This window comes from Ammospiza caudacuta, chromosome Z (genome assembly GCF_027887145.1).
Source record: "Ammospiza caudacuta isolate bAmmCau1 chromosome Z, bAmmCau1.pri, whole genome shotgun sequence".
NCBI lineage: Eukaryota > Metazoa > Chordata > Aves > Passeriformes > Passerellidae > Ammospiza > Ammospiza caudacuta.
In genome coordinates this window covers 23115903-23138011 of record NC_080632.1, presented here as the reverse complement: position 1 = coordinate 23138011, position 22109 = coordinate 23115903, and the positions used below count along the sequence as shown (strand labels likewise).

The window sequence follows — 22109 nt, the reverse complement described above, 5'->3', positions numbered from 1 at the left end:
TGAGTCCTTTCATCAGTATGGCTGAGGTCAAGTTTCTGGCCCCAGTGGCATATAATGAAGAAGTTGGTCCATTTGATGGTCTAAGTCATTGGCTTTCAGAGTGGAGAGTGTTGGCAGGATTCTGACCTTCTTTGCATCACCATCAGTAGTAGACTCACTGCTGCTCTTGAACAGGGTTGTCCCAACCTCATCTCTTATTCCCTCAAGTAATCCACAATGGCCTGATAATCACAGAGTCAGTTAGGTTGAAAAAGACGTCTGAGATGATAAAATCCAACCTTTGACCAACCACCACCATGCCAACTAGACCATGGCTCTAAGTGACGCATTCACTCTTTCCTTAAACACTTCCAGGGATGGTGACTCCACCACCTCCCTGGGCAGCCCATTATGCAACAACCTGTGGGACCAGAGTAATTGCAATCACATCTGCATTTTGGAAAGGCAGAATGTAGAAATTGGAGTGACCTTGGGAAAGTTCAGCAATCACTAATTAGAGATCCTCTGTTTCTGGTGCATGTTGATGGGGAGTGATAAAGCCCTGCCTGCCTTGAGTGTGGCACACCTCCTGTGATGAGGAAGGACTTTGTTGTTTTCTCCCTCATTCCATGTGGTTGGTGAGTTCTGATGTCATTTTTCTTTTAACTACAGGTCATTTCATGGGCAACAACACAGTGATTGATGTTTTGAGGAGAGAAGGGTATGAAGTAGAACACACTCCAGCTGGACAAGCCATCAACAAGTAATGCATGCTTTTACCTAGCTGAGCAGCCATTGGTGGGAGTTTGTAAACAATTATGAAGTAGGAATGGTAGCTGGAATTATAACTAAGAGGGGGCTAGGCTTTTTCTCTCCTTCCAAGCAGTTTGCTTTTCTCTTCCATGAGCTAGTTTGGAAAGGGGATTTTATTTGGTTTTGTTTTGGTGAGGCTGTTTTGTTTGTTTGTTTTGTTTGGTTTTGGGGTTTTGTTGTTGGGGTTGGTGCTCTTTGGTTTGTTGGTTTGTTGTTGTTGGTTTTTTTGTGGGTTTTTTGTGGGTTTGAGGTTTTTTTGTGGGTTTTTTTTTGGGGGGGGGTTGTATTTTTTTTGTTTGTTTTTTATTGTTCTTGTTAATAAAATTTCTACCCTTGTAAGTTTTTAAATCTTAAATGAACAGCCACAGAATATGCATGCTTGGTTCATCAGATCTTGATGCTGTCTTGTATCATACAGACTCCCAGGTTTCTCTTTCCTCTCTTTTATATGTTTGACTCCCCTGCCTTTTAATAATGCCCTTCTTTTATACTGCTATTTTTTATTATTTCTGTTTACTCTCTCCCAGTCTGGAATCTGATTGCCCAGAGTCTTGGCAGGCTGTCTCTATGACTGATTGCTCTCATGTCCCCTCTTTTCTTCGGCATTTTTAAGCTAAGGTACTTGTTGTTCTGGTTCATCCTGCAGCTGTCCTTTGGGATATACCCTTCCTGCTTCTTTTTATCTTGCACTGGATGCTTTTATCCACCTCCATGGTTTCAGTAACTAGAGAATGCCAGATAATCTCCTCCTCCACTCTCTACTGAGAATTACTTGTGCTTTGACTCACCTCTTCCTGGAATTCTTGCCACCAGCTTAGGGTCTGCAATCTTTGCTTTGCCCTTCTCCACACTCTTACCAAACATGTAGCTGTCAGACATACTCGCTCTTCACTGCTAAAAACCACAAAGGAGAAAACTGGAAATTGGTCCCAATTACAATACTGTTTTCCTTTTGTCCTCTGTGCTGGCCATAGTGTCCCTGTTTGCATCTCTGTCCCTCCTTCCCCCCATTTCTGATGTGGGACTCTCAGGCAGGACTACTGCCTTTTGATAGGATTTGTGCAGAGGGCACAGTGTTGGGTCTTGGTCTGTGCCAAGGACTCTACAGGTGTGGTGCAAGTTAGTAACAGTTGTTTTTCTCATACTCTGATTGCTTCATTTTCCTCTTTATACTGCCTTTGCTGTTGTCTGAAAACATGATATTGAAATTCTGGCAGGTCATGTTTCTGCAATGATTCTTAATATGGACATACATCATTAACTCTACATGCACTGAAAAAAACTGATTCAAGACTTAGCCCATGATTATATGAATGCCAGTCCCTAACCCTGTTTCTGCCATTGTGCATGTGGTCTGACAAGGAGAAGCACCTGTCCTTAAGCACAAGACAATGATTCTGTGACACTGGAGTTTTGCTAGAAAATCAGTGTTTGTAAGGATGATTAAAAGCTAACAAACAAACAAAGAAAAACCCAAAACAGCCTGCACTGATATTTTCATGTTGCTTTTGTCATTCTTAGATTACGTATTCCTAAAAAAGCTACAGCAGCTTCTTAAAGCTTAAAGAAAGATAGCTTAACAGGTACCTGAGGATAAACAAGATCTGATACTGCTCTGTAAAGATGTAAGGGCAGACAACTGAATAAAGGAGGGGTAGGTTTTCACTTATCAGGAGGGCAGGTATCAAGGTTACTTGGAATAGCTGGGCACCCAGTTCCATAACCACATAGTGGGAGTTCATTTTTCAGCCTCTTGTGCCTTTGAAAGCCCTCAGTTTGGCATCAGTTGCATCTTAAACCTCTTATTAGGACTATTGGACAGATCATCTTCCCTGGAGGCTTGATACTAAACCTGAGTAACAAGATGGCACTTCACTGTTAGCATTTCTGGATGACTTGGAAACAGATTTAAAACTATTAAATGCATTTTAAGAAAAATGTGGGTTCAAAGGAAAAGAGCATTTAAGATGAGGGAAAGGACCTGTGGCAAGAGTTTGTCGGAGTTCTAGGGCTTGGAAGGAAGATTTCACTTAATTGCTATCCCGGGCTTGTTCTAGGGGCAAATAGCAGAGCAGCCTAGACAGTAAACCCAGCGCTGCTCACGTAAATGTAAAGCTGTATCCACCTGTTGTCCTGTGTCGTGCTGCGCGCAGTCCAGTCAGTACCTGTGGACTATTTCACTCTTCATCACTGAGACAGGGTAAAAAGGCAAGTGGTTGAACTGAGACAGAGAGTTTAAATGACTGCCCTGGTGTCAGACTCAGTAGGTATATTAGTTGAGATATCCTCAAATACAAGGAGGGCGAAGGCTGCAGTCATCTGCTTTCCCTGCAACATGATGTTTCGCTGTAGCAGCACAGTCTGCTGCTTCCTGTGCTCTGGCTAAACAAAAAGTTCCTTGTGAGATATGTTGTAGATATCTGTGTGTAGGAACCAATAAGGATGCAGGATAGTCATGCTCATTTTCCTGTAGTAGGGAGGACTGCCTGAGGTGTACTTTCCATCTGCAGAGCAAATGGGGTGGATGTCCCTAGATGGAGACAGAAAGGTTCCTTCTCCCTGGTCTCTCCCAGGCAGGGGAGGCAAAAGAGGTGCCCCAAGCAGGCAGTATTGCAAAGAACAGTTTCTAAATAGTACCACAAGTTTAGTCAAGCTCCTTCTGACTCACTTTGGTCTTTAACTCTTGTTCCTGATTTTAGAATATAATAATATATTGTAAAATATTCAGCACAGTCACAGCCATAATTAAGGTTCTTGCTGACTCTCCCTTAGCTGCTGTGATGGGAAATTGGCCTGGGGGGAAGAAGGATGGGCTTTTGAATCTGTTCCTTTTCCAGTGGTCTCTAGAAGAATTGCCTGCAGGAAGTGTTGGAAAGGAGGTTTGGAATATGGACGTGTCTGAGGTTGCATCTATCAGAATAAATGTCTGGCCATGCAGTATGCAGGTCATCTTCTACTTGTAGCAGTGCTGAGCTACAGCATGGTGTGGCCATGGGCTCAAAAGGAAAGGCTGCAGGCAGCATGGCATTCTAATCCACAGGGGTGGGGTCCTACCCGCTCTATGACTTAGTTAAGGAACAAAACAGTGAAGAGAAATGGTGGAAAAGGGACTCGTGGGCAGAAGATCTTGAAACAGATTAAATCAGTTTGCTGGAGAGAGCTAACGAGAGTTCATCACTCTGCAAGGTGGATGAACTCTCATTAGCTCTCTCTAGCAACCTGATTTAATCTGTTTAAAGAGTGGATGATGTGAAGCAGCTAAGGAGGAGAGCTGAAGGGTGATGACAGTCCAGAGGCAGTGACAATGTGTGACACTGCAATGATTTTGAATGAGATTGATAGCTAGGGTCCATTCTGCGGCAGACTCTCTCAAAAAACGTGATCACTCTGATTTTCCTTGCAGCAAATAGGACAAATTATCTTTGTTTTCCATGTACTCTCTCAATGTTCTAGTCCACAACTTTATTTCCCCTTCTCCAGGAGCTACCCTGTATTTGCTGTCAAATAAGTGTGCATACAGTGATGGGCTAGCTTTAAAAGTGTACCCATGCTGAAATATGCCTCCTTCCAGACCACCTCCTTTTCATGTCATTGGAAGCTGAAAAAGGAACACAGTTCTAGGGAAGTTTCATTGATTAAAGGCAGCTTTCTGCTCGGTGGTCTGTGGTTTCCTGTTACTTTCCTGAATTTCAGCCCAAGCCAGTCTGCACTTTTGTTACAAAAGACTATTGCATTTCTTCTCTTTATGAAGTAGCCATGAAGATCAGTCAGATATTCCTGTTAGGTTCTGTGTACCCACAGAGTGGTTTGAGTTTGTGGTTTTGTCCAAGATGCTCATAAACAAGTAACGAGGGAAATTTGTTCCAAACAATGAGAAATATGGCCCAGCAAAGCCATGAATGAATAGGATACTGCAGACTGCCTGCCTTAGAATATAGATGAGATGTTGCTTGCTCTAAAAATAGAGAAACAGCTTCAGTAATCATAGTGAAGCTGATTGTTTTTTTTTTTTTCAATTTATCATCTTTGCAGGAAGCTGAGTAGTCATAGCCCTGAGAGCTTTTTCTGGGAGCTCTGCTTGGGGTTTCCAAGATTTGTCTTGTATAGGACAGTTTGTACATGCCCAAAGTCTCAGTACATATCTCACTGGAGCTCCTTTGAAATTCCCAATAATGCTACCAGCCTAATGCAGGATCTGGGCAGCTGGGAGGTTAAGGTCTGACTCCCACTCCATCATTACGTCCTATAAATGTGTGCAAAGCTCAGCTCTGTTTATGAGGGAGATGCAATTTCTTTATGTAGACCTCCATACTTGTCCATAAAACCCACTAAGACCACCATTTCATGCTCCTTGGTGTGCTTTATCTGGGTGGCAGAACAACATTACACCCTTTTGCATTCAGCCCTAGAAGCCAGTATCACAACTGTGTGCTGAGCTCTGGTCTCTTATGTGTCAGACATGTTCTCTGATGTGATCTTTTGTAAAGGCTGTGAATCCACTGCTTTGTACTATCTGCCTTCGTCAAAAAGAAAATGAGAAGAGAGTGAACTTGGTGATGCCAAAATTAATCTGCTTTCAGTTGATGCAGACTAGATGGCCCAAAGGATTCCTTAATCATAGAATCATAGAATGTTAAGGGATTGGAAAGGACTTCAAAGATCATCTAGTCCTAATCCCCCTGCCATGGGCAGGGACACTTCCCACTAGACCAGCTTGCAAGATCTTATGCAATCTGGCTTTGGAAAATGCCAGGGTTGGGACACCACAAGCTCCCTGGGCAACCTCTTCCAGTATTTCACCACCCTCATAGTAAAGAATTTCTTCCCAATACCTGTCCTAAATGCATCCCTTCTTCAGTAACAGACAGAAGTGTCTGTTACTCCTGTCACTACAATTCCTGACAGAGTCCCTTTCCTGCTTCCCAGTAGGACCCTTCAAGATACTGGGAAATTGCGAGGTCTCCATACAGCCTTCTCTTCTCCAGGATGAACAGGCCCAACTTCTTCAGTCTGTCTTCACAGGGAGGTGCTCCAGTCCTCTTATCAATGTTGTGGCCTCCTCTGGACTTGATCCAGCAGTTCCATGACCTTCTTATGCTGAGGACCCCAGAGCTGGATGCAGGGTTCTGAGTGGGGTCTCACCAGAGCAGAGGGGCAGAATCCCCTCCCTCCCCTGCTGCCCACGCTGCTCTGGATGCAGCCCAGGGTCCCATTGCCTTCCTGGGCTGTGAGTGCTCATGGCTGGGTCATGTTAAAGTTTTCTTCAGTCATCACCCCCAAGTTCTCCTCAGCGCTGCTTTCAATCTCCACTCAACATGTGGCTGTGTCTGGGATTGCCACAACCCAGGGACAGGACCCTGCACTTTGCCTTGTTGGACTTCATGGGGTTTGCACAGACACACCTCTCCAGCCTGTCCAGGCCCCTCTGGATGGCATTGCTGCCTGCCAAGTGTGTTAGCTGCTCCATAGATCTTGGTGCTGATGCCAGACTTGCTGAGGGTGCCCTTGATCCCACTGTCCATGCGCTGATCTTGAACAGCAGTGGTGCCAGGACTGACCCCGGAGGGAGACCCCTCATCACTGGTTTCCATGTGGACAAGGACCTGTTGACCACAATTGTTTGTGTGCGGCCTTCTGGCCAGTTCTTTATCCACCAAGCAATCCATCCATCAAATCTGTGTCTATCTAGTTTGAAGACAAGGATATCATATCAGACAGTCAAACACTTTGCCTATGTCCAGGCAGACAATGGCAGTTGCTCTGCCATGTCCATCAGTGCTGCTGCCCCATCAGAGAAGATAATCAAACTTAACAGGCATTGTTTGCCCTTGGTAAAGCCATGTTGGCTGCTTCCAATCACCTCTTTGTTTTCCATGTTTGTTTTAGTCTTCAGGAGAATCTGCTCCATGATCTGGCCTCACACAAGAGGTGAGACTTTTAGTTTCTCCTTTTCAAAAATGAGGGTTATTTTTCCCTTTTCCTAGGTGTTGGGAATTTTACCTGAGTGCCACAAGTTTTCAGAAAGTATTTAGTAGTAGCTTAGCAACTTATCTGCCAGCTTCCTTAGAACCCACAGATGAATCTCATCAGGCCCCACTCACTTGTGCACATTCAGGCTCTTTAGATGGTCTCAAACCTGATTCTCTCCTACATTGTGCTTAGGGCCTTCATTTGCCTTTCCAGACTTGCGCAGCTTGGCTGGAACACTTGCCATTGAGCACTGTCACATAGTGGTCATTGAGAACCTCAGCCTTCTCTGGGTCCAGCATGCAGCCATGTTACGTTAATGGTATGCTAAGCCTTTCCCTTCAAAGGCGGTAATTTTCAAGATGTGTTTCTGTCGCCATGGTCATGGTCTGTGAGCTAGCTTGTTTCTTACCTTCTCCACCAGTGAGAGGTGCTGATCCAGACCTGGTTTCATCAGCTGGTGTGCTTTAGTTGTGTTGTTTGCCCTTCCCTTTGTCTCCCAAGTTAGTTTGTTCTGGGCAGGAATGTTGAAAGAAATAATCTGGTCTGTGTTCTGCAGCAAACCAGATTAGAGGAGTGTGGTTTGACTCTGACTTAAAAGGGATTTGTCTCTAGATGTGCAAGCTTATTACCAAGAGTTATTCCGCCCTTATCCAGACTGCATTCTTTCCTCTGACACAGACTGCCTCTTTTCCAAAGGTTTTTTTATTTTTGCTAAAGAGTACTATTTTGATGATAAAATCAATATTGGCTTAAGGAAGAGAGAGCAGGAATACACAGCAGAGACATGAGCATCCAGGCAGAAACATCTATTTTGTATGTATGTGCCTTGATACAGGATTTTGCCTCAAAGCCCTTTTAAATGCTATATGTGTTCTCTCTTTCTTCCAGCCAAAAATCTCCCAAAACCTTGTTAGCCTTTTCATCATCACACAGTCCCTATGTCATGTCCCATGAGCTCCCACTACACCCCCAGAAGGAGGAGGAAGAGGAGGAGGGAGAGTTCCTGCCTCACCTGCTCTTCCCTGACAGAATTGATGTGCTCATGAAAGTAGACAGGAAGTACAAAAAGAAGAAGAAAAAGCAGCAGAAGAAGCAAAAACTGCGACAATTTAACGACCTCTGGGTTCGCCTTGAAGAAAGGTATCTAATGGCTGGGGAGGGGGAGGATGGCTTGTCAAACTGGACTTTACCTTAGATGGTTTCATACAGACCCTCAAACTTCTGCAGGGGTAGATATGTCCTGTGGACAGGATCTGACCTTCTCCACTGCTGTGATTCTTTCTGAAGCATTTGCATGATGTTTCTTGTGCGTTTAGTGGCAAAAACAAAAGCTTTCTTTTCTTTTCTTTGCATAGCTAGATTTGTGGAAAACTAGGCATAAAACAAGTGGAAGTCTTGTCTAGATCATTCTCCATTTGGGCTTGAGGGATTGTGAGCAAATGGCAGTCCTCTCTTTCATGGAAGGCTGGGTCCGGTGGTAGATGGTACAGATCAAAGCCTTGGACCATTAAACAAAAGCTGCTGCATATGAGGAAATTATCATTCCTGACATATGTTCTCCTTGTACTTGGGCAATATTCATGCAGTATTTTCAGTTTCTGTATTATTTCAGTCTGAAAAAGCATGACAGCCTAATGCATGGCAGAATTTATATAAAAAATGAGTGTGTTGTGGGGCAGATGTGCACACATATCCCTTACTTTTCATCCAGAAAAGCTTACTTACCAGAACTACAGCAATCCACAGAAAAACAAAAAAGGCCAATTTCTCTCATTACCTATAATAAGGCCTATGGCTGAATGTATACCTTAATGTTTCCCTCCTGTTAGATAACACACATGCCCGAATATGCTTTCTTTTGTACTTTATGTGTTTGTATCTCTGCCATACTCAGCTTGAAGGCATTAAATTTTTGTGATACCATAAACAACCAGACAGGTGGGGGTAATGGAAAAAGTCTGACAGTTCTTGAAATGAAGCCTGTACATTATTGGGGATTTTTCCCCTCTGAAGAATACTTCTTCCTGCTCCCCACATTATTCAGTATAGCAGAGTTCTCCTTTCCATGCTTTTCCTTTCATGTCTCTGTATCCTAATTGTACCACTGCTATGAGTGATACATGGCTCAGGCTGGCCACAAGTGGCTGCAGCAGCTGTTCTCTTTGAGGCATTCAGCCATTGTCAGATCTTTTAGACCACATTCCCTTCTTTGCTCCTTCCTTCAGCCTTAATATTAGCTATTTGGGAGACAAATGCTCATGTAACATGTCCTCTGACAGACCTACACACAGTCCAAGATTCACCAATATAACAAATCCTATACTGATCACACTTGATTTTGTCTCTTAGTGTACTATTTACTTTCTGTTAATGTAGTTTATACTAGCTGATTGTGAATGGATTTTTGGAGTTTATGTTGATAGTCTGTTTAGTCAAAATGCTAACAAATGTCTGTCTTAATCTCCCACTGTGCCTCCACAGTGCCATGTTCAGTGTTTCACATGCAGTTGCTCCCACAAAGCTCAGGAAGTCAGAGGGCAGTGACTCTAAGACACCTGTGCCCTTGCAGTATCAAGCCTTTAGAAGAAGAGGGAAAATGAGAAGATGTGCTACTGTGACCAAATTGAAGGCATGTTAGGGCTGCATAGATTTGAAGTACTGCCAGGCAGTAGTGAGGCAAAAGCAAAACAAATGATGGCAGTCTAGGAAACTTTTGCATAAGTATGGGAGCAGGAAAAGCTGCTTTTCTTTTCTTCTTTTTATGTTTCCTTTCTTCCTCTACTATTTAAGATGTCCTCTGTGCTAGAAGCTTACCCTGGTGCTAGATGACAAACGCCTTGTAGGGGTGACTCCTTAGCAGCAGAGAGGAGCTTAAACATCTGGAGATGGAGATGTTGCATGGCAATGCTGAGAAAGACAAAGGATGCCTGGGAGATTGCTGTGCCCATGTGCCGAGGGAGGGAAGGCAGCTGTCCCTCAGGCAGGAGCCCCACCCGTGCACTGGGCCCCTGTAAAGCCCTGGCTGTCTGCTGGGCTTTGCCACAGCGCCCGTGCCGCTGCCGGGCTGGGCTGATCATCCCTTCCCAGGGAAATCCAGCACCCCTGGGCTCCAGGGCCTGTCTGCCTGGGAGTCTCAGCCCTCGCTCCAAACATTGCTCAGGGTGTGCAGACACCAGTAAAGTTGCTGGGTTTATTTACAAATGGGCCATTCACAGCTTTCAGGTTTACAGATGGGCTTGATGACCTTAAAGGTTATTTCCAACCTACATAATTCTATGATTCCTCCTGTGAGCCTGAAAATGTGAAAGGTGCAGCTCAAGTGATTTAGTAGTGTTGCAGTGCGCTTGTCAGAATGGCCTTGGTTCGTGCCCCTGTATGCATCAGCTGCTGGCTGTATTTCCTTGATGTGCTGCCAGCTGGCTTCTCTCTGGCCATTGTTCAGATCTTTGAGTAAGGAAGAGTAGAGTGTTTTTAAAAAGGATAGTAATTGCCTTTAATTTCCCAAAGCATTTTTGCTTAGTGGACTGAAATAAGAATGGTGCACAGCACCTGGGGATTGGCTGCAGAAGAAATTACTTGGGTTTGTATTTGCCATGTGGACTTGCTTTTAGTTTTGTCCAGATTTATCTTCAGGTTCTACACAGCACCCTGCAGTCCTGGGGGGTATGTGAGTCGCACAGCTGTGGTGTCAAGCATTGCTTTCAGTCCATTGCCAAAGAGAACTACAACCTGTGTAGTGTCTGACCCTTCTGACTCCTGGCCTGCTGTGGTGTGTGATCTCCCCCAGATCAGATTCTGTTGGCCTTAGCAGCCTGGAGCATACATATTTCTCTCCTCCATCATGTATTACCACTATGGGAGTTCAGCTTATGTATGCTCTAATTCAGTTCTTGTTCATCACGATGTCAGAGTACTCTCTACCACTGGGAGATACTCTGAAATGTGGTGATCTAGGATGTGTTTCTGGAAGCCATTCTTCTCTGCTTGAAGTATGTAATGTAAATCTTTTTGTAATTCCTGTACTGTATGATCTCTCTCTGTGGAAGTGATCATACAGTACAGGAACAAGGTGGTCGCCTATGAAGTGTGGTGCATGGAGCATGGCTGAGGAAGATGTACTCAGAAAACAGGTGCCTCACTCCAGCTGTGCTCAACAAGTGCCCCAGCAGTGACACTCCTCTGCAACAACACTTATTTTGTTCTTATCTATTTTCTGCTTAGCTGACAGAGGTTAGGGATATGGTCAACTTACCCACCTGACTGGCTGTATGGGACCGATGAGCAGGCTGGGTAGACTTGAGACAGGGCCAGTATTTTGGTGCTGTCATCACCCTCCTCAGTCTCTTCACTGTTCCCCCTCATGTCTACCTCACAGTTTGGCTGGGTAGCACCTCATCCTTGTGGGCTGGTGTGGGAGCTGTCCACATGTGTGAGGAAGGGACAAAACAGCACTCTGCCATTTAGGAGGCACAGACTTTTGGTCAGTGTGTAACTTGTACAAGAGACCATTCGGATGGACCCAGAAAACTGACAGGGGGTCACAGAGGCTGAACACCTCCTGCTCGGTGGCTGTTGGGCAGCTGTGGGCTGGGTCAGGACTGATGTTCTTCTCTTGCCTTGCAGTGCTACTGATTCTCCTCCGCGGATCCGCATCATCAATGGCTACATCACGGTCGAGCCCCAGCCCCGGGGCCACGGGCGGCCCAGCCGCGCTCGCGCAGACGCCAGCAGCGCTCACCAGATTCCCCATTCCCTCTGCCTTCCACTGCTGACTTTGACTTTGTGTAAGATAATGCTTCATTGAGACACAGGAGGATCCAAGCTGCAAGACTCTTGCCTTAAAAATCAAAAAAAGAAGTTTATGCAAAAAAGAAATAGAAGACTATGAGTGGGACACCTATTCTTTGGGGTGTTCTTAAACTGCCTCCTTTTCTTGAGTCCAGATCATTAACTCTGTTAACTGGTTTGACCTTCCCAATAGAGGAGAAGATATTTTAATGAAAGTGTTATTTATCCTTCTCTTGCAGAAGAATTATTTCATGTTATCCCATAATACTTTGGGGAGATTATAATGCCGCTATATCATAGCTGTTGTTTAGCTGTTTGAGCCCAACGAAAGTACATATTTTTCACCTTCAGTGCCTTGTAAAAAGATTTACACACCACTGACTAGTTTATTAGAACAGAATATTTTGATCATATGAGCACAGCTGGGAAAGAGAGTTGGTATTTTATGTCTCTACTGGTAATGCTTTTAATTCTTGCTTGTTAGGGCTCCAGATTACATATAAAGGTTCATGGCAACACCTACAGTAGAATAAAACAGTGAACACTTCTGAACAGAACATGTCTGCTGTCTGTTTGGTGCTATTTAAGATGGGTCCCCTGAACCTCTAGTGGCTGGGCAAGTCTCATAAGTGCAAACTAATGTACATTTAAGAAAAAAACAATTCTGTGGGAACTTCAGAAATCATAATGTTGGAGTCTCCCAAAATAGGTTCTCAAGAGGTGATTTGCACAATTAAGACTTAATTCTAGAAAATCCTTTCAAGTTTTCTACTAAGTTCATTACTTTCCAAATTAAGTCCTTTGCTGTCTGTGTGAAGTAGATGTGTTGTTGACTGTTGAATGTAAAGAAGCTTGGAAGTGGTGATGAATTTTCTCAATTTGTACAGGACATTCTCTTGTGATCACACTTAATTTGTGAGCAATATTTCACCCCTATCTCTTAGCAGGGTTTCATTGCCTGGGAAGATCTCTGAAGTTTCACCCATGGGTGAACTTAGAGCCACTGTGTGGAGCTTAGTAACTGGAAAAGATAGTAATCATCTGTCCCAGTAAGACAAAAACCTTCAGGTTTCCTTTCCCTATGCCTTTACACCTACTTCACTGCTTTTTCCATTGATTGGAAAAAGTAGATCTTTTTCATAGCTTTCTATAGAACATCAGAGGAGGAACAACAAAGGTTCCAGCTTTCCTAACAGGCTTTTCATCTCTTGATCTCAAAATTTCAGTCCATTTCCAGAAGGGCTGAGCCTGAACACAGCTTCTGTTTGCTGAGGAAAACAGAAAGGAGAGGCTAAGTGTCACAGTGAGCAACAGCATTGTGGGGAATTAAATGTGTCTGGGCTAGAGTAGAAGACAGCACCACATCATTGTGAATTCCTTCTCACACGTAATACTGCAAGACTTTGAGCGCCTGAATGCATTCTGTCTTCCTTGGCTTTCATAGCAGCCAGGCTCCCTTCTCTCTCCCTCTGGTTGATCTTTCACTGGTCATACGCCTGGACAGGCCTGGAGCTTGTTTTCCTTGACCTGAATGTGATCTGAAAGGAGCAGATTGTATGAAGTGTAGGTTACTTACAAAAATGCACTGCAGGCCTGACAAACTGGGCACATGGGATCATAGAATGGTTTGGTTTGGGTGGTTTGGTTTGCTTTGGTTTGTTTTGGAAAGGACCTTAGGAGTTCGTCTCATTCCTGTGGCACAGGTTGAAAGAGCACTGCAAGCACTGGGAGAAAGTGGTTGAAGCAGAGTTTTCATTTCTTTTTTCCATTACAAGGCTGCTGTGTAAAACAGCCCCAGGCTGCCTTTACTCTTTGTTTTCTCCTTCAGAGTGGCTCCTGACCTTCATCTCTATGGGGGTAACTGGGTTGAGTGAAACAGCCATCAATGTTTTTCTTAGGTTGGCATGAGGAAAGATGGTTTGAAAATACTTTGAAATAACAGAGACCTGCAGTAACACTGGATAATTCAGTCCTGGTGGTGTAACTCATTTTGTAGCCTGTTTCCAAGTGCCTGACTGTCAGAGAAATAGAAATGTACTTAAACTGTGATGGATAGTGTGCCTACAGACGCTGCATCCTGGGATTCTTTCTGCAAAGTAATCAAATAAAGATGTTTTTGAGGGTCTTATGGACTTGGGTTGATATCTGTGAACTGAACTAGTGGTTCCAGTCCCTACTTTTCCTTCCAGACCAGTCCTCTGGTTGTCCTCTCTGCCTCCCCCCACCCCAGTTGCAGCTGGGTAGTACCAGCAGGAGGTCAGAGTCCAGCTTTCCACACATGGACACCCAGTGGAGGAACTGCTTCTGGAGTCCCAAGAAAAAATGGAGCAGAACCTTTTTGCTCTAAGGTAGCTCTGAGACTAAAATGTTGGTGAAGACATGTTTTCAGCTCTCTGCTAGAGGAGATTTGGAGCCAGAGCTCCTCCTGGTGGCCTCTTAACTGCTGCTGAAAAGTTGGTTAGGAGGACATCCTCTGTATGGAGGTGGCCTTTTCTAAAGAAATGGTAATAATCAGATATTTGAATTATGTTCAGATTAGACATAAAATAAATAGGACACTGTCTTTTCAAGTTGCATTGCAGCAGATATGCAGCTGCATGTAGTCACACATTATATTATTGTGATTTTCCACCTGGCTATTTGGTGCCTGATTTCAGGTGTCTGGTTTTAACATAGTGGAATGTTGTATAAACTCACTTGGCCCTTCCCCGAGCTTGGTAGCAAGCAGAACTGTTCTCTGATACCTTCCAATGGTGGGTTTGGGTGTCAGTTACATGTGGAAGGCACATGAAATTTTGTGCTGGACTTTTGCAGCAAACTGGAAAATTATTTGCCAGTATAGCTTCAAGGATATAAACTCACACTTAAGTAGATAAAATGGACAAAGGCCATTAAAAATGCTGGAGAAGAAATGCTATAAGCAACAACAATCTTGAATATCAGTCTCCTGCCCTGGAACGGAAGGCAAAAATATGTCCAACACAAGTACAGCATCCCTCTCTCTGCCTGGGGGACTTAATGTTTCCAAGCACTTTGCTGCTGTGCAAACACCCCAGCCATGCTGGGGAAGTTCATCACTACACAGACATCCCACACCCCGGCTCCTGTGCACATACACAGTCTGCTTTCCCCTCAACACGAGTGCCAGCTCCTTAAATGCCACACAGTGCTACTGGGGCTTTTTGCAGTGTTGTTAGGCTGCACTTCTACTCGTGGAACTAGACCATAGTAATCAAAGTACTACTTGGCAAAGGAACTTATTCTCTAGAAGGTGACCTGGGGCCACTGTCACTCTAGTGAAGTTTGTTCATATTAACAGTGATAAAAGAAAATACATAGTCTTTGCAATAGAAATCACCAAACATTGCCTAGGTTGCAGTCGTATTTTGCCAAAGATCTTGGGCTGACAGAAGAGCCTCTTCAAATTTGTTCAAGTTTTTTCAAGCTTGATGCCTAAATTGTCTGGATGTGTGGAAGCTTACACACACTAAAAGTACTACACTCAGCAGAATTATCTGTATTGTTTATTTATTCATTATTGTGGGTATACTTGTCCATTGTCTGCTTGGGAGGTAAAGATGTAATGTTGGAGTTGTTTTCCATGGTGAGACTCATATTTGAGGAAAAGCAGTTGGGTTTCAGAATTCTGAAAAAGCCTTTTTTTTTGAGCCCAAGGACTGATTAGCTATAAAGGAAATTAGGCAAGTAGAACAGTTTGCAGAAGAGCTGGCAAATAATGTCTTAACAATTCATCACCTAGTCAGCAGGAATGGAAACTGATAATCCATGAAGTGTTTAGGTGTACCACTGTGAATGAATACAAAATAAATTGCCTAGAAATTGGGATGTCAATGATGAAGTACAGTACAGAGATTGGTTTACAGCCTAAAAATTGACGAAAAAACCTTTCCAAAATTTCAGTGGCCACTGCTAAAAAGAAGCTGAATATTCTTCAAATGCCCAGTGCTTTACTGAATTTATCTGCTTTGTCTAGTCTGCCTTCTCTACTAATGTGTTCAGCCTTTACATGGAATTTCTTGCACCTTAATTTCATTAAAACTCAGATTTCTTTTAAAAGTTCTTCATGTTTGCAATATGCCAACTGCATTTCTTAATGCATCAGTTCTGATTTTTTTTTTTTAATGCAGAGTAAGTGTGCTGTACAACTGGAGGTGTTTATGTCTGTTCTGTATGTGGTAAACCATAGCACGTTAGAGGTCTCTGTAGCACCTCTGCCTTGCTGCACACAATCAGCTTGTACTGGCATGGCCCACCCGTCTGTCTGTCTATCCACCACTCCCGCCTGGACCCTGACTCCTTTTGCATGCTTCACAAGGCTCCTACTCACCATTTTGTACAGTTAACAGATCCAGAACTCACGCGCTCATCTCATGGGTCCCATACAGTCACAGGTGCCATCAGGTACCAGCCCTGCTCCTCTGCCTGCTTGGTACCTCTGCTTGGACCCAGCACCTTCTGCTTGCTGACGGCTGCAGCCCGAGCTTTGCCCCCCACATCTGCACTCAGTGGCTTGGCAGAAGACACAGACCCTCTTGTGCCCCATGGCAGATGGTGCCACGCACCTGTGCCTGCGGCTTGAGGTGTCAGTGCAGCTGCTGGAGCTGAGCCCCTCACCTGCTTTGTTCTCCCTCACAGTTGCTGTTTTTCAGGATGCCCACTGTTCTTGTCATGGTGGCTGGTTGCCAAGACCACCACCCACTGTATTTAAGGAAAGATTTAAAAAAGAAGATAGGAGCAACTTTATTGATCAGGCACAGGGTGTGTTCAGACAAGTGTAGTGACCAGCAAACCAGGCTGTTTTGTACCTCTTCCTGTCTACTCCCTTTCCTTGTTTCTCCCCTGTCCCCTTTCACTAAACATTCTTGTGTAAATCTTTCTTAGTCACTACACCTCTCCTCTTGAACATCTCAAATCCTCACAATCCTCTTTTTTTCCCCTTTTCTTATTAGTTATGAAGGTGGCCATCTCCAAAGCTGGGCCTGGGAGTTTCTTTCAATCATCCATCAATTAGTAACTAGAAACTTTTAATCCTTGGCATCATCTCTCTTACCTGTTGTTTATCCGGTCTGTCTTTTAGTGTTCTTCCTTATCACTTCCCCTCTCATTTATTTTCCCTTTTGCACTGAATAGGTCCTTGATTAAGCTTAATCAAGGACAGATGCTCTTACCTTCATATGCCTATAGCACAAGATATTTCCCAGTAGGATGACAAAAAGACAAGAGATTTTTATTGTTGGCAACTTGGATTTGAGTTGAGAATAGTACAGGCCAGGGCAAAAAGAGTATCAAACTCATATTAAAGCTTCCTTTGCTGAAACCAGCTCTATGTTGCTAAACCCAAGAAGCCTAATTATATTGCTATCTTTGAAAGAAAAACTGTAGGTTATGCAGCTAAAAGGGCTAGCATGACATCTCAATCTAATATCTTGTCTGACCTCATGGTGCAGCAGCAGCCACCAGCACCTTGCACTGAGCCCAGTGGAAGAAAATGACAGCATCCTTTTTTTTTTAGCTTACTTGTGGCTTGTGAATGATCTATAGCTTGCAGGAAGCATGGCTGCTGGATGACTCCCGGAGCAAATACAGGGATACCCTGTGGATTAGAAACTTGTTGGCCTAAAACACATCACTTCTGAATTGGTACTGTACCTTTAACCTGCTTTCTCAGGGTCCAAAGTGTTTATTAGTAAGTCTAAAATGGACACCAACCGAACAGAACACTTACAGCAGTCAGACATTGAGACAAGGGAAGCAAACACATGATGTGTGCCTTTTGTGGTAATACTTGTCTGATCTCTAGGACGTATCCTCTTGACCTGGCCAAGAGTTTTCAAGGAAACTCTTGCATAGTCATTGATTGTCCATAATCCGATGTTCAACCATTCACGGATGTGCAGTATGCCTCAGCTAACACTAGATGTTGCTCACGTACCTCAGAACCTGATACTCATCATGCAAAACGAAACAGGCTTGAGGCTTTAGGAATACTAGCCTAGGTACATAGCTATGGGCTTCCTATTTCAGAATTATTTCAGTCAGCAGTACAAATATATTTCTGCCTCACTTTAAGTGGTTGTTATTTCTTCTTATTCTTCTCACCATTGTTCATATCCGGCCAGTCCTGACTGAATGGTGATTTGAAAGGAAACTCTTGCCTGCCTTCTTAAAATTTCCTTTGTTTTTTTCCTTTGTTGTATTTTTTTTTTAACACGGCTGTTTTTTCACTGTGAAGCAGTGCTACCCAGGGTGGAAATATGCACACTCTAAGTGGATGTGGCAAAGTTGTTACTAAGCCTTCAGTACATCCTCACTGTTTTCTATCTTTGTACTCTGTCTTGTTCTGTTTGTCATCTTGTTCTCTCTTGAACAAAAAAGTTATGTGGTTAAAACACTAAAGTGGGAAATTGGAGTACTTTGATCAGATTCCTGCTCATCCAGGCATCATTTACCTGTTTTAGATTAGTAGTTTTGCTCTATTTGGGCCTTGCTGTCTCTTTTCGTAAGAAGGGCCCTAGGGGTGCTCCCTCCCCACATAGAAGTATTACATTCTTAAATATATATCTGAGTGCTGGAATGCGACTGATAAAATTATGTGGGAGAAAAGTACACTTAGAGATAAAACCATTGCCTATATTAAAGATGAGAAGTCAATCCCACAATATTCAGCTCTCTAGAGTGCCATGTATTTGGAGGAATTAGAGGAATTAATGGCCAGTGTACGTACAGTCCTGGCAGCCAATTCCTCTGAACTCCAGCCAGACCACAGCTCTTGTTCTTTTGAGGCATACCTTGAAGACTTTGCCATATGCAAATCCTTCTCAGTGCTTTAATCATGACTCTTTCACAGAAAATAAAACCACAAGAGCCCCAAATTCCTTTCAATGACCATAAGTAAACATCAGGCTGGCTGTATATCTATCACCCTTCTGCAGGAGAGACTCCGCTCTATTTCTGCCTCTATACTTGTGAGAGAAAGCCACTCCCACTCCCAGTACTTCTGCCTTTCTTGAAGAAAATCCTTTCCTTCCTGGTGTGCTGTGACAAAAAGTATCATCTGTGTTTCTTTGGTTTTACTTCTCTTCTTGGGATATATATCACTCTTGGTTTTTATATCAGTTATTCTCCCAATGGAATCAAGGTGCTGCACCTTAATTCTTGATGTTACACAACATTTCAAACACATACTGTCTGGATGATAAATCCATGTACTCTGTCAGACATGGTCAAGACCTGAATGTCTGGCAATTAACATGCAAATATTATCAACATATCTACCAAATGCATATTCTCCTGGTTACTACTTTGATTCACCTTGCACACAGAAAGAGGTCCTTAGCAAGAGAAACTCAATGACGCATTTGTCAAGGATTTCTGACTTTATAGAGAAATCTCATCAGGTAATCTTCTTTCTCTGCACTGGTCTGTGAGTGACTTATCTGTAGTCAGACTGAATTAGAAAGATCTACAGCACAGACTTCATCTGTTTGAAGAGAGAAAATAGAAGATTTGACATTTAATTGCTGCAAAGTTAGACAGCAGGAGTGTCTGAACTACTGTAGTGAGTTTGTCCTGGCAGGCAGCTGAACCAGACAGCCACTTGCTCAGTCCCCCACAGTGGTGTGGAGAGAGAGTTGGAAGGGTAAAAGTGACAAAACTTGTGGGTTGAGACAAAGACAGTTTGATAGGTAAAGCAAAAACTGTGTGTGCAAACAAAGCTTCAGCAGGCAGTTGTTCAATTGTCTCTGGGAAAGCAGGGTTTCATCACATGTAATGATTGCTTGGGAAGATAAATACCATAACTCCAAGTGCCCATACCCTTTCTCCCTTTTTGCCCCCCAGCTTTATGTGCTGAGCATGATGCCATACAATATGGAATATTGTTTTGGTCAGTTGGGGTCACCTGTCCAGCTATGTCCCTTCCCAACCTTTTGTGCACTCCCCTCTTGCTCACTGGCCAAGCACCATGAGAAACAGAGCAGGACTTGCATTGTTCAAGCACTGTTCAGCAGTATCTAAAACACATGGATATCACTCTATTTTCAGCACCAATCCAAAACATAGAACCATACAAGCTACTATGTAGAAAATTAACATTATTGAGCAATACCCAATACAGCTATGGAGGAAGAAATTATGCATTTGAAGTCTTATATTTGAAGTTGCTAAAACTTTGTTATTTTTCTTTAACAGATAATACATGTTTCATTTGTAAGTAATAATGTCTAAGCTTTCTCTCTCACTATGATGTCTAATCCTTCTGTTTGAGCAAACAGCATATTTGACAGATATTCAAATGAGAGGCTACTTAGAGTGCTGTCAATAATAACAGCAGTCCAGGAGGAAGTCTGGTTTGTGCGTTTCCCAAACACACAAACCCAAGTGCCTTGAGATTTGTGCATAACACAGAACTACGAGACAGAACAAGGAAGGGACAGCAAGCTGTAAGTGTGGAACCCTTTGAATGTTGAAACATATAATAATATTTTAAAGATCTGCTTTTGAATCTGCTTCATTTGTAGACTTAAAAATTTAGGGCAAATGTTGTCTAAATGGTTCTTTCAAAACTGTGATACTGACTTTCTTGAGGAATATTCTCTGTCATGGTCTGTGTGAGGATGACCTGGTGCCGCCTACTGGGAATTTATCTCTACTTGCTAACATAGGTTAGAAAGGGGCATTTCTCTAATGAGGAAAGGCTGAGACAGCTGGGCTTGTTCAGCCTCAAGAAAAAATAACTGAGAGGGGACCTCACCAATATCTATAAATATCTCAAGGGAGGGTGTCAGGAGCATGGATGAGACCATGTTCTTTGTGCCCAGCAACAGGGCAAGAGGAAGAAACTGACTCACGGGAAGTTCCACCTGAACTGAAGAAGAACTTTGCTACTGTGCAGATGACTGTGCATGGAACAGATTGCCCAGAGAAGGTGCACGGTGTCCCTCACTGCAGATATTCAAGAACCACCGGATCACAATCCTTTGCCAAGTGCTCTAGGATGACCATGCTTGAGCAAGGTGGTCAGACCAGGTGGTCCATGGTGATCCCTTCTGACCTGAACCATTTTGTGATTCTGTTTACAGTTGCAGTGTTCAGAACTAGAAATCTCAGTTTCTTAAACAGTATTCTCCGGAGTACAGGTCTGTTCAATAACTGAGCATGTTATTTTTCTTGTGAAAATTATTATGACTGATTGAATGTATCTCAAGTCTGTAATATTATAGACCCCTTCAGGGTCTGTTCCTTTCCACTGACAAGTTAAGCTTTTTGGTCCATATTCAGGGGTTGAGGAGTGGGTAGAAAAGCCTATTCAGAAAGGTGAAGCATCTGCCTGTGTATACGGTAGTGAAGTGAAAACATCATCAAAGCTCTGTGTAAGAAGTAGAAAGAACAGAGAACAGACTGTTCTGCTCTTGGCAGCACTGTGTGGTGCAGGAACATGGAAAACTTAGGCAAGTAGTCCCAAAATTGCTTTTATGGTGAGGACAATGAATACACAGATGCACAGGACAGGCCGGGGTATGGAAATTTTCTCAACTGTCAACAGTTCTTGGCTTTGGCACTTTTGTAAGCTAGATGTGTACTTAGTAACATCTTACAGATTTTGCTTCCATAAACTTTTTCCATCTCCCTTTAGACCCTTGTAATAGTGTTTGCAGTATGTTTTGTCAAATGTTTCTATGGATGTGCTTATATGAAGACATACATCCCTATTCATTTTCAACCAGACTCTTGGTAGCTTTATATGTCCTTGAAAACAGCTGAACTGTTTTCAAATGAAAATGTCCACAAGTAGTATTACCTTGGACAAAGACATAATATGGGGTATGCTCTGATGGGAATATACTGTATTAGCTTCGGAAACATTTGAACAAAAGCTCCTTCATCCTATTCTAAAAAATACACATTTCTTAAAATGTAGCTTTGTCTTGGTAAATTGTATTTATTGGCTGGCAGACCTTGTAGATAGCACTGCTTAACATTCAAAATATGTAATACAAACTCAGTGACATGTGTCTTTGTCATGTTGGAAAAGGTTACATGGCAGCCTGGAGGAACCTGGAAGTTCGCAGCTCAGACAGCTGGAGGAGGTAATTGGATGCCACTGGCTCAAAGCTCTGGCATTTTCTGTTAGTTATGTTAGAGTTTTCATTAGCTCCTTTGTTGCACTACTGCCTTCGCATCACAATCCGTCTGTTGGAATCCAGGGACCTTGGAAAGAGTTGTTGGAAGAGATCCACCTACACCTTGTGGAGAACCCGCACAGGGTTGGAATCCTGGGATAATCTGTCTGTTGGAACCCAGGGACCTTGGAAAGAGTTTTTGGAAGAGATCCACCTACACCTTGTGGAGAGCCCCCACAGGGCAGTGGACCCCCAGAGGAGTCTGTGGCCCCTGGGGAAGCCCAGGCTGAAGCAGGCTCCTGGCAGGACCTGTGGCTCCCTGGAGAGAAGAACCCATGCTGGAGCAGGTTTGTTGGTGGATTTGTGACCCCAGGAGGCACTCGCCCTGGAGCAGCCTTTTCCTGATGGACTACACCA

The 22109-nt window shown here is 43.5% G+C and overlaps 1 protein-coding gene across 1 annotated transcript in view; it reads left to right on the top strand.

Annotated features, from left to right (window-relative positions):
- Nucleotides 1–11581, top strand: part of TRABD2A (TraB domain containing 2A) — an 81439-nt gene extending 69858 nt beyond the window's left edge. Inside the window, exons 5-7 of the mRNA XM_058824191.1 lie at nt 652–742; nt 7651–7902; nt 11386–11581. Coding sequence (XP_058680174.1) covers nt 652–742; nt 7651–7902; nt 11386–11566 — 524 coding nt within the window. The 3' untranslated portion in view covers nt 11567–11581. The remainder of the gene's footprint in view (nt 1–651; nt 743–7650; nt 7903–11385) is intronic.
- Nucleotides 11582–22109: the final 10528 nt, after the last annotated feature.